The following is a 13660-nucleotide window of genomic DNA, read 5'->3' on the forward strand; positions in this document are numbered from 1 at the left end:
CCACTGGTGCTATAAACAGCGTTTATCCACTCCCCTCATCACCACTGTTGACATGCACTCACTCGTAAACCTTCCAGTTGCTTTATAATGGAGGTTTTTCACCTGGACTCTGGCCTATAAAACTCTGGAATCATTGATAGAAAATTGATTTAGTGGTGTTGATATTGAGTGAGGGTACGTCTGTGTGAGCTGTTATCGTCTTCAGCTTCCTGTCAGCGACGTGCGTCCACGGTATTATACTCTGTGGCCTGTGTTACTGTGTCCTGCACTACCCTGTGTGAGTCCTACGCCACACTGTGTGAGTCTTGCGGGACCCTGTGTTACTTGCGTTAACCCTTTGTGTAGTCCTGTGTTTTTTTTTATCTTATGTATTCTGTGTGTGAGTCGTGAATGCATTAATATGTGTACTGTTTATGTGACTTGTATCCCAAACGAGACTAGATTGAAATTAGTTCCTGTAGTATCCACGGTTATATATGTACTCGCGTCAGAAGTGGCATGTCCAGTGTATTAACTGGGGACCTGACGTTTGAAGCACGGTGGCGTGATGGATTAAGGCGTCGAGAAATTTAACTAGCTTCTCGAGAGGCTGGTTAAAATATCCCGGGTTCGATTCCCAGATAGTCGAAGTATTATTATTTGCCTTAAAACCCTTGTTTCTTGGATGCACACACACACACACACACACACACACACACACACACACACACACACACACACACACACACACACACACACACACACACACACACACACACATGCACAGAACAGACAGGATAGGGGGGACATGAAAACGACATATAAAATACTGAGAGGAATTGACCAGGTGGACAGAGACAGGATGTTCCAGAGATAGGACACAGCAACAAGGGGTCACAATTGGCGGGGCCAGGAGCTAAGACTCGACCCCTGTAATCACAACTAAGTGAGTACACACACACACACACATGCAATATACATTTATATATATATATATATATATATATATATATATATATATATATATATATATATATATATACATATATATACATATATATATATATATATATATATATATATATATATATATATATAAATTTCTCCATGGGGAAGTGGAACAGAATTCTTCCTCCGTAAGCCATGCGTGTTGCAAGAGGCGACTAAAATGCCAGGAACAAGGGGCTAGTAACCTCTTCTTCTGTATATATTACTAAATTTAAAAAGAGAAACTTTCGTTTTTCTTTTTTAATTCACCCTGCCTCGGTGTGTGTGTGTGTGTGTGTGTGTGTGTACTCACCTAGTTGTACTCACCTAGTTGAGGTTGCAGGGGTCGAGTCTTAGCTCCTGGCCCCGCCTCTTCACTGATCGCTACTAGGTCCTCTCCCTCTGTGTGTGTGTACTCACCTATTTGTACTCACCTATTTGTGGTTGCAGGGGTCGAGTCTTAGCTCCTGGCCCCGCCTCTTCACCGGTTGCTACTGGGCCCTCTCTCTCCCCGCTCCATGAGCTTTATCAAACCTCGTCTTAAAACTGTGTATGGTTCCTGCCTCCACTACATCATTTTCTAGGCTATTCCACTGCCTGACAACTCTATGACTGAAGAAATAATTCCTGATATCTCTCTGACTCATTTGTGTTTTCAACTTCCAATTGTGGCCTCTTGTTTCTGTGTCCCCTCCCTGGAACATCCTGTCTTTGTCCACCTTGTCTATTCCACGCAGTATTTTATATGTCGTTATCATGTCTCCCCTGACCCTTCTGTCCTCCAGTGTCGTCAGGCCGATTTCCCTTAATCATTCTTCATAGGACATTCCCCTTAGCTATGGAACTAACCTTGTTGCAAACCTTTGTACTTTCTCTAGTTTCTTGACGTGCTTTATCAAGTGCGGGTTCCAAACAGGTGCTGCATACTCCAGTATGGGCCTGACATACACGGTGTACAGTGTCTTGAACGATTCCTTACTAAGTTATCGGAATGCTGTTCTGAGGTTTGCCAGGCGCCCATATGCTGCAGCAGTTATCTGACTGATGTGTGCTTCCGGAGACATGCTCGGTGTTATACTCACCCCAATATCTTTCTCCTTGAGTGAGGTTTGCAGTCTTTGGCCACCTAGCCTATACTCTGTCTGTGGTCTTCTGTGCCCTTCCCCTATCTTCATGACTTTGCATTTGGCAGGATTAAATTCGAGAAGCCATTTGCTGGACCAGGTGTCCAGTCTGTCCAGGTCTCTTTGAAGTCCTGCCTGGTCCTCATCTGATTTAATTCTCCTCATTAACTTCACATCATCTGCAAACAGGGACACTTCTGTGTCTAACCCTTCCATCATGTCGTTCACATATACCAAAAATAGCACTGGTCCTAGGACCGACCCCTGTGGGACCCCGCTCGTCACAGGTGCCCACTGTGATACATCATTACGTACCATGACTCGTTGTTGCCTCCCTGTCAGGTATTCTCTGATCCATTGCAGTGCCCTTCCTGTTATATGCGCCTGATGCTCTAGCTTCTGCACTAATCTCTTGTGAGGAACTGTGTCAAAGGCCTTCTTGCAGTCCAAGAAGATGCAATCAACCCACCCCTCTCTCTCGTGTCTTCTGTTATTTTATCATAAAACTCTAGAAGGTTTGTGACACAGGATTTGCCTTCCATGAATCCGTGCTGGTTGGCATTTATACTCCTGTTCCGTTCCAGGTGCTCCACCACTTTCCTCCTGATAATCTTCTCCATAACTTTGCGTACTATACACGTCAATGACACAGATCTATAGTTTAGTGCCTCTTTTCTGCCTCCTTTTTTAAAAATAGGAATTGCATTTGCCATCTTCCATACCTCAGGTAGTTGCCCAGTTTCTAGGGACGTGTTGAAGATTGTGGTAAGTGGCACGCACAACATATCTGCTCCCTCTCTAAGGACCCACGGGGAGATGTTGTCGGGTCCCATTGCCTTTGAGGTATCGATGTCCCTTAGCAGTTTCTTCACCTCCTCCTCAGCTGTATGTATGTCGTCCAACACTTGTTGATGTATTCCTTGCTGGTGCCCCCATCTGGTCTGTCCCCCCAGAGTCCTTCCTGTCTCTACTGTAAATACTTCCTTAAATCTCGTGTTGAGCTCCTCACATACCTCTTGATCGTTTCTTGTGAGTTCTCCCCCTTCTTTCCTCAGCCTTATCACCTGGTCCTTGACTGTTGTCTTCCACGTAATGTGGCTATACAGCAGTTTCGGGTCAGATTTGACTTTCGATGCTATGTCGTTTTCATACTGTCGCTAGGCCTCCCTCCTTATCTGTGCATACTCGTTTCTGGCTCTACTAATCTCCTTGTTTTCCTGGGTCCTATGCCTCCTGTACCTTTTCCATTCTCTGTTACACATAGTTTTTGCCTCCCTACACCTTTCGGTAAACCAAGGACTCGTTTTGGTCTTCCTATTATTTCTGTTTCCCTTGGGAACAAACCTTTCCTCTGCCTCCTTGCACTTTGTTGCCACATATTCCATCATCTCGTTTACTGATTTTCCTACCATTTCTCTGTCCCACTGAACCTCCTGCAGGAAGTTTCTCATACCTGTGTAGTGTGTGTGTGTGTGTGTGTGTGTGTGTGTGCGTGTGTGCTTGTTTGTGTGTGTGTGTTTTATATTCATAATAAAGGATAAAAAAACTAAATTGCCTTCTTGCTGGTGTTTATTTTCTCCATAATTAGATAACATGTAATTTCCATCACACTATTGCTTAATAACACTATGACACTAATTCAGAAAGACTGATGCCTGAGCCAACCTCTGCGGACGCTAGCCCGAGGCCTCACCAGCCTCCGCGGACGCTAGCCCGAGGCCTCACCAGCCTCCGCGGACGCTAGCCCGAGGCCGCACCAGCCTCCGCGGACGCTAGCCCGAGGCCGCACCAGCCTCCGCGGACGCCATCCTGACGCTTCACTAGCCTTCACAGACGCCAGCCTCATGCTGCACCAGGCACCGCGGAAGCCAGCTGAGATACAACCTCACTGTTAGTGCGGGATGGCAGCACTCGTTGATAAACATAGCAATAAAAGCTATGTACAGAGCCACCCTTAATTTACGGACTACGTTTCACTCTCAGTAAATCTCTAATTTGAGTGAAACATTGGCTGAAAATTTAGCTTGGCTCTGCCCATATTATCTAGATATCATGCAGTTTCATTGTTATTCAGATATGCAAATTCACTTTTGCTATCCGTATACCACAAGTTAATCCAGACATTATCCAACAGGTTAAGTACAAGGCAGAGTGACCGAAATAATTCACAAATAACACTCATTTCTGAGAGGAAATTTTAGACCACGTTTCGGTCCATCCAGGACTAATAACTGGGCACAAGTAAGCCAGAAAAGGGAGAAGAAACCTAGAAAACAAGTCATTTTTTCCTCTCTTTCTCTCTCTCACATGTGACTTGATAATGGTCCAGAATGGACCGAAATGTCGTTTAAAACTTATTCTCCAGATTGTGAGCTATGTGTATGTACCATGCAAGTTAATTACCGCCATCCAGTTACCATTCAAGGTCTATTTTTCTTTCTTAATACAAAAACAGTATCAGTGTTTTTCGATTTGCTCTGTTTCAGAAACTGCATCCCAATGACGTACTGGCGAAATTGAGAAGAAAAGAAGCACGTTGCAGAGCAAACTTAAATTGGAACAACGTTTCGCTCTATGTAGAGCTTTGTCTTAACTTGGCAATGTTTAATTCAGAACGAAGCTTTATCTGCAACGTGTGTAGATACCATACTGCATTAAGAATAACACCATAAACCTTCAAATTCCAAATATTAAATAGGGCACTAGGTGGAGATTAGACAGAATTTCACAGAGATCGTTCTTGTCCTCCTCATCATTCGTGGCTGTGCCAGACTCCAAGAGTGCATTACAAGTTCTCTAGAAATTCGATTCCTCTCTTCCCGTCCCTCGTATACAACTTTGATTATGATGTATTTCTAGTAAATCCGCATTAATATAACTACTTTCAGAAGGAGTATCTAGTTCATCCTTTAAGAGAATGGCTAGTTCATCCTCTGAGAGAATGTCTAGTTCATCCTCTGAGAGAATGTCTAGTTCATCCTCTGAGAGAATGTCTAGTTCATCCTCTGAGAGAATATCTAGTTCATCCTCTGAGAGAATATCTAGTTCATCCTCTGAGAGAATATCTAGTTCATCCTCTGAGAGAATATCTAGTTCATCCTCTGAGAGAATATCTAGTTCATCCTCTGAGAGAATATCTAGTTCATCCTCTGAGAGAATATCTAGTTCATCCTCTGAGAGAATATCTAGGTCATTATGAATTCTATTATAATCGGTTCTGAGGGAGAATATCTAGTTCATACTTCAGTCATGAGGGATTGATTTCATGAAGAGTTAAGGGTTAGTTATCTTTTGCATCTACTGTGAAGGTGCCAAAAAGAAGCCAAACCACCGTGTCGGAGGCTAATGCCACCTTATGCAGAACAGATCCTCTTAACGATGCTTATCTCTGTTCATCATTAATGCAGTTATGAATTCTATTATAATCGGTCTAAGTACATGAGATGAAACAGTTGCATTTTGTAGGCGACACCTGTATGTTCCTGCAAAGAGTTGCCTCTTATCCAGGCAGAGCTGCACAACATAAATTAGGTACCAACGTCTTATATTAATCACACCATTTCTCTCACTATCTGCAAACAAAAACATCCCATATATTTGGCTCACAATAGTGTCTGAACAAAAATCTCACATATTTAGGTATCCGTTGTGTTAGAACAAACATCTCTTACATATTGCTGACTCTTTAATGGCAAAGCCAATACCTCTTTCATATATTTGTTTCACAGCAGGAGGCATAAAACATGCTGTGAGAATCAAATAAACATAATTGAATCCATTGATTTTGGGCACACTTAATATGAAAGGAATTTTTATAATTAATGCCTCATATATGACAGCATTTTTCTTGTAGCAGTAAAGTTACAAAAAATAGAAATTCATGGAAAAATGTAAATTGCTTAATTTGGTTGTTAAGTATGAAGACATTTGGCTCTGTATTAACATTCATATAAATTATATTAATCACAATCTTCAGTTCCTTGTTTTTGTAAATAACAGGAAATGGTACATAGTGTTGATTTAAATCATGTGTTTGCTGTCTCCCATTGCATAATCAAAATAGTACTAATATGATCTGCAGGCCAGAGGGTTACAGAAGCTGGGAACAGAATAAGCTGATTGATCAAGTCTACTACTGATCAAGCTTAACTTGGCAGCAAATGATTCCAACACATAAATCATACAAAATAAAAGGGGTTCCAGCAGGGTGATCAAGAAGGAATAATATGGTGCCACCAGAGGGATCATACTGAATAAAATGGTGCCAAAACAGGGATCATACAGGATAATATCGTGTAAACATAAGGAGGCTCATACAGGTACCGAGGCAAGGATCTTAATAAAGAAAAAAATTACCTTTTGAGCAAAAGATGAAGCTATTATGCCCTTTCTTCGAGGCATAATGAGTAAGTTGCCAAATATGCACTTTAAGGTTTATCAACCTTGTCTCCTTCGCTCATGAACCGTGACCACCACAGACCGTGACAATCATGGGTCACTGTAACCACAGACCATGATAACCACAGGTCACTCTAACTGCAGGCCGTGACAATCACGGGGTCACTGTAACCGCAGACCGTGACAAGCACAGGTTACTGTAACCGCAGACCATGATAACGACAGGTCACTGTAACTACAGGCCGTGACAACCACAGGTCACTATAATCACAAACCGTGACAACCACAGGTCACTGTAACTATAGACCGTGACAACCACAGGTCACTGTAACTACAGACCGTGACAACCACAGGCCACTGTAACCACAATCCATGACAACCACAGGTCACTGTAGCCACAGACCGTGACAACCACAGATCACTGAAACTACAGACCGTGACAACCACAGGTAATTGTAACCACAAACCGTGACAACCACAGGTAACTGTAACCACAAACCGTGACAACCACAGGTCACTGTAACCACAAACCGTGACAACCACAGGTCACTGTAACCACAAACCGTGACAACCACAGGTCACTGTAACCACAAACCGTGACAACCACAGATCACTGTAACCACAAACCGTGACAACCACAGATCACTGTAACCACAAACCGTGACAACCACAGATCACTGTAACCACAAACCGTGACAACCACAGATCACTGTAACCACAAACCGTGACAACCACAGATCACTGTAACCACAAACCATGACAACCACAGGTCACTGTAACCACAAACCGTGACAACCACAGGTAACTGTAACCACAAACCGTGACAACCACAGATCACTGTAACCACAAACCGTGACAACCACAGATCACTGTAACCACAAACCGTGACAACCACAGGTAACTGTAACCACAAACCGTGACAACCACAGATCACTGTAACCACAAACCGTGACAACCACAGGTAACTAACCACAAACCGTGACAATCACAGGTCACTGTAACTAAAGACCGTGACTACCACAGGCCACTGTAACCACAATCCATGACAACCACAGGTCACTGTAGCCACAGACCGTGACAACCACAGATCACTGTAACCACAGACCGTGACAACCACAGATCACTGTAACTACAGACCGTGACAACCACAGGTAATTGTAACCACAAACCGTGGCAACCACAGGTAACTGTAACTACAAACCGTGACAACCACAGGTCACTGTAACCACAAACCGTGACAACCACAGGTCACTGTAACCACAAACCGTGACAACCACAGGTAACTGTAACCACAAACCGTGACAACCACAGATCACTGTAACCACAAACCGTGACAACCACAGATCACTGTAACCACAAACCGTGACAACCACAGATCACTGTAACCACAGACCGTGACAACCACAGATCACTGTAACTACAGACCGTGACAACCACAGGTAATTGTAACCACAAACCGTGACAATCACAGGTAACTAACCACAAACCGTGACAACCACAGGTCACTGTAACCACAAACCGTGACAACCACAGGTCACTGTAACCACAAACCGTGACAACCACAGGTAACTGTAACCACAAACCGTGACAACCACAGATCACTGTAACCACAAACCGTGACAACCACAGATCACTGTAACCACAAACCGTGACAACCACAGATCACTGTAACCACAAACCGTGACAACCACAGATCACTGTAACCACAAACCGTGACAACCACAGGTAACTGTAACCACAAACCATGACAACCACAGATCACTGTAACCACAAACCATGACAACCACAGATCACTGTAACCACAAACCATGACAACCAAAGAGTTAGACAACAATATTAGACAAACTTAATTAAATCATAAAACAAACTTTTGAAATCTATCATAGGCATAAAGTGCAGATGTTAAATTACATACTGCTAATATCTTCACATAAAAAATTCTTACTGAATTAATTATTGTTTTATTACATAGTGCCATCAAGTGTGCACTCTAACATGCACTCTTCAAGAATATACTAGATATTCACTGAATTGATGAATATGATGAATTGATGAATTGATGAATATACTCATCAACTTGTCAGGATTATTTACTGTTAAAGAAATTATAATGTTGGTTGAATAACCAACAATGTTAGGTAAAAGAACGCTTGTGCAATTGATGCGATATTTTATTGTGGCAACGTTTCGCTCTCCAGGAGAACGTAACGGCTTGATATAGCTCCTGGAGACCGAAATGTTGCTACAGTTAAAATGTAGAAGTAGTTGAATATCTGTTCTTTTACCTACATAAAAATACAAATATAAAAATACATCTTGTGTAAATTGACACAGAATTTTTGGGTCATCCATAGACAAAATCCTCCAGTTCTTGGAATACAAATGTCAAATTAATTCTTAATAAACGCAACAACAAAAGCCATTTTATATTTCAAAGTTTTTTTTTTAACTGAGCTCGAAATATATTTGGTTACAAAGCCTCTCAGTAGCTGAGAGATTTCTATGATATGTGAGCTATCTCTCTTCATGGTAGGAATAAAGGATAAATGCCCAATGCTAAGTAATAACTCCTTTGCCATTGTTTTAGTATGCACTTTGAAATAACACTTGTTGCTCTGTGACCAACACAGTAATAATAATAATAATAACTAATAATAATAATAATATTGAATAATGAAATAATAATTATTATAAAATAATAATAATAATAATAACTGAAATGCACACACTCTTCAGTCTTGCAAAGTTGTCACGCATAATTAAATAACTATGCAAAAATTCTATTAAAAGTCATATTTATTTATCTTAAAACTGATGTTCTCCACTTGTCAACTATTTCATGGCGAATCAGTCATGTTGCTTCACAAACTGAGAGCTTCGATTATCTTGCCTCACTTCGTGTTCCTCATGCTAGCAGGCTCTTGTGCATAGCTATAACGATTGCAGGGAAAATCATGGGACCCCTAGAAGTCAATTATTTCCTTATTAACCACCTGAATTAGCTCAGATGAATTAGAGTGCGATCTTTTTTCTGGAGTGGCCGATTTCCCTTAAGCTTCACAGCTAAGGAAGCCACAGGACGTAGTTCCTTAAGTGTGCTATTCTTCACCTTACCGAAGAATTTTAAGAGTCTTATGACTCTTAAAACTATTCAAGGTCAGACCAAAACAAATCTGGGTCACTCGTTGATGATGAAGCAGGTGAGACTTGTGGTCTCGTATGAGAAAAGCATAAAATGAGGTCAAGCAACATTAACACTGCGTCACTTGCTCGAAGTTGATTAGGAAACCTGTGTGACCTGTGGCCTCGTCTGAGTGGAAATGGAACTTAAGGCTGGTGGCACTGGGCTGGTAAGCCACGACCCCTGCGAAAAGAAGAGAAATACTGCTCAAGAACATAGGAAAAATAATTTTAATAGTTCTCCGGTGTGAAAGTTCTTATAGAAACGTACGTGTAGATAAATACCCTCGAAATGCGCACACACACACACACACACACACACACACACACACACACACACACACACACACACACACACACACACACACACACACACACACACACACACACACTGAAATGAATGCATAAAAACAATGTAATCTGATAAAGTATTACCACAAGTTTTAAGTGAGACAACTGCGGTACATGTTAACTACTGGTTAAAATTGACAGGTCAATAGTAACAAGGTAATAATCAGAACGGAGAAGACAGCGAATGTAGTTCTTATGTTTTTAGAAAGTACAGACAAGTATTAAGCTACAGGCCACTATCTATGGCATGTATTCATTGTGCTGCTGCTATGATGCTGGTGAAGAGGTGTTGATCCATAGAACTGGAACTACTCTCCCTTTACTATGATCAAGCTTGATTACCCCGCCCATTCCATTCCTCAGGAGCTATATGACCCTTATGAGTACAGCGATTCCCTATGAGTGTATGATCATAAATATAATAATATAAAACGAAGACAATCAGAAGTGTGGTGAACCACCTGGAGTCCAGCTGCTCCATAAACAATAACCAGCACTGATTATGAAATGATAACTCCTGTCTCACGATTCTCCTGGATTTATTCAACAGGGCAACAGACGTAGCGCAAGAAAGGGTGTGCAAACTGCACATTTTTGGACTGTGAAATGGCCAGCAGTAACAACCTCATTGATGAGGCCCTGATCCACCAGGAGGCCTGGTCATGGACCGGGCCCCGGGGGCATTGATCCCCGGAATACCCTCTAGGCAGACTCCAGGTAGACATGAAAGAATCGTCCACGAATTAAAGGAGCAGGAGGAGGGGTAAACGATAAGCCTAACAAGGAATTAAAGATCAACATAGTTTCCAGCAAATTGCCAGAAGCGGCAAATCAAGCGAACTTCTGCACTTAAGATTAGCTTTCAGATGTTTTTAAAGCATCACCTTAAATTCCACACCTAATCAAGCATGTCCAAAAACAATAGAAAGTGTTGAGATTCACAACGAGACTTGTGAAGAGAGACTAAAAGAACTAAACCTGAAGATATTAGAGAACAGAAATGCCAAGGGAGGTATAGCAACAACGTACTTACAGGATTTGATACGATAGACAGAGAAGACTATTTAAAATGAGGGGAAATGGGGAAGGAAAGGTGCATAGATGTACTGCAAGGTAAAAATAAAGGGGATTTACTCGAATATCAGAAAATATTTCTTCAGCCTTATTTTAGCGGTCAGAAAGTGAAATAACGCTTAGTTTCCAAAACTTACATGAAAAGTTGACCTTGCCGCAGACGAAGCCGCAGGAAGGCAGGTGGAGGAAATCGGTGCAGGCGCCGCCGAAAATTGTCATGAGAGCTGGTTCCATTTCGAAGGTAACAGACTGCATCCTCACCCCGCACACATCCTGACTCGACCTGAAGGTGAACGGCAGAATTAAGTTGAGCTGATGGTAAAGAGGAAATTATGGGAAAAATCTGCTGGGAACAGCTGATTATTATTATTATTATTATTATTATTATTATTATTATTATTATTATTATTATTATTAGTATTATTAGTATTATTATTATTATTATTATTATTATTTCCATGAGAAAACATTACTAGTAAATTAGATGGAATTTTCAAGACCAACCCCTTTAAAAAGCCACTATTGTATATTCTGTTAGCAGAATTTCAACTACTGATGAGATTTTATTACGATATTACAGGTTGTTTTATTTCTTTAAGCATGGATATTATAACCTGAAGTAAAATAGGATGACAATATTTTAAGATTTTATTGACACTCAAAAAAAGCAAATGATATTTTTCCCCCTTACAATAAATGTATATATATATATAATGTATATATATATATAATGTATATATATATATAATGTATATATATATATAATGTATATATATATATATACTTCTTACAAACTGATTTCTCCCTTCAAGCAATTTTTTTTTAGATTTTTCTCTAACCTGATGAATTCGTAAACACAGTCAAGGTTGTCTGGGTACTTCTTAGGGTGGTAGGGCGTGTTGACGGTGCCTCGAGTGTCCGTGATCCTGGTATAGCACGGGGCTGAAGTGGTGCCCGGGATAGTGGTTACTGGGATGAGTTGCGTCTGGTAGGGCCCCAGACATTTGGTCAGCAGCTGGTACCTGAGGGCGAGTTCCTAAGTAGTAAACAGTGATGATGCTCGGGTTATACATAGTGAAAGGTTGGCTTATGTCTCTTACTGTACATCCACTGAGAACATACTTTAATTCTTATTTTAGGTAAGTAAGTAAGTAAGTAACTTTATTCAGGTATACACAAATACAGTTACATAGATTATTATACATAGCAGCATATGTGTAGAGAACCTGGGATAACCCAAAAAAGTCAGACAGAGTGACTTATTTCCATTGGAGTATTAATCGCTTTCTTCCTGGCATATATCACCAGGATGTTTCCCAACGAGTGTCATCTCTTCATGAAAAAATTGCTCTTTTGGCCTTTTTTATTATTTTTATAATAAAAAGAGACATACATTACCCTAAAGAGACATACATTACCCTATAGAGACATACATTATTGTAAAGAGACATACATTATCCTAAAGAGACATACATTACCCTAAAGAGACATACATTATCCTAAAGAGACATACATTATCCTAAAGAGACATACATTATCCTAAAGAGACATACATTATCCTAAAGAGACATACATTATCCTAAAGAGGCATACATTATCCTAAAGAGGCATACATTATCCTAAAGAGACATACATTATCCTAAAGAGACATACATTATCCTAAAGAGACATACATTATCCTAAAGAGACATACATTATCCTAAAGAGACATACATTACCCTAAAGAGACATACATTATCCTAAAGAGACATACATTATCCTAAAGAGGCATACATTATCCTAAAGAGACATACATTACCCTAAAGAGACATACATCCTAAAGAGACATACATTACCCTAAAGAGACATACATTATCCTAAAGAGACATACATTATCCTAAAGAGACATACATTATCCTAAAGAGACATACATTACCCTAAAGAGACATACATTATCCTAAAGAGACATACATTATCCTAAAGAGACATACATTATCCTAAAGAGACATACATTACCCTAAAGAGGCATACATTATCCTACAGAGGCATACATTATCCTACAGAGGCATACATTATCCTAAAAATCATTATTGTAGTATAGCGGAAATAATTCTGAGACAAGAAAAATATTTTTATTTTTGTAATGTACTGTTACACCAAAGTCCTTTCATTTCATTACGTAAAATTAGTACAAAAATATTTCATATGTACAAATTTTGTTGTTTCACCACAATTCAAGCAAATTTTTCTTCATTTTTTAAATGTGAAATCTGACAAATTACGAGAAATTTTTAATGACTTTAAGTCAGCTGATTAAACAGGCTTAAAGCGTATCGATTACACGAGGGTCAATGAGATTGAAGGTCACCTGTACACCTCGAAAGCTACTTTAATACCTATATAAGCATTAAAGAAAACAAATTTTATGTGTACATGTATATATATATTAACAAGTCGGCCGTCTCCCACTGAGGCAGGGTGACCCAAAAAGAAAGAAAATCCCCAAAAAGAAAATGCTTTCATCATTCAACAATTTCACCTCACTCACACATAATCACTGTTTTTGCAGCGGTGCACAGAATACAACA

At 40.3% G+C, this 13660-nt stretch overlaps 1 protein-coding gene and 1 long non-coding RNA gene across 3 annotated transcripts in view; one reads left to right on the top strand and one right to left on the bottom strand.

Moving 5' to 3' along the window:
* Positions 1-30: 30 nt before the first annotated feature.
* LOC138854252 (uncharacterized) lies at positions 31-6349 on the top strand. Its single transcript, XR_011393457.1, has 2 exons — positions 31-298; positions 3734-6349. It is a non-coding gene; the product is annotated as an uncharacterized lncRNA (long non-coding RNA).
* The window catches only part of LOC128692408 (blastula protease 10), a 199774-nt gene continuing 192364 nt past the window's right edge, over positions 6251-13660 (bottom strand). For both annotated transcript variants that reach the window (XM_070096297.1, XM_070096296.1), the window contains 3 exons: positions 11933-12115; positions 11231-11376; positions 6251-9852 (listed from right to left, as the gene is read on the bottom strand). In XM_070096297.1, coding sequence (XP_069952398.1) covers positions 9740-9852; positions 11231-11376; positions 11933-12115 — 442 coding nt within the window. In that variant the 3' untranslated portion in view covers positions 6251-9739. The remainder of the gene's footprint in view (positions 9853-11230; positions 11377-11932; positions 12116-13660) is intronic.

Source organism: Cherax quadricarinatus, chromosome 53 (assembly GCF_038502225.1).
Source record: "Cherax quadricarinatus isolate ZL_2023a chromosome 53, ASM3850222v1, whole genome shotgun sequence".
In the NCBI taxonomy this organism is placed as follows: domain Eukaryota; kingdom Metazoa; phylum Arthropoda; class Malacostraca; order Decapoda; family Parastacidae; genus Cherax; species Cherax quadricarinatus.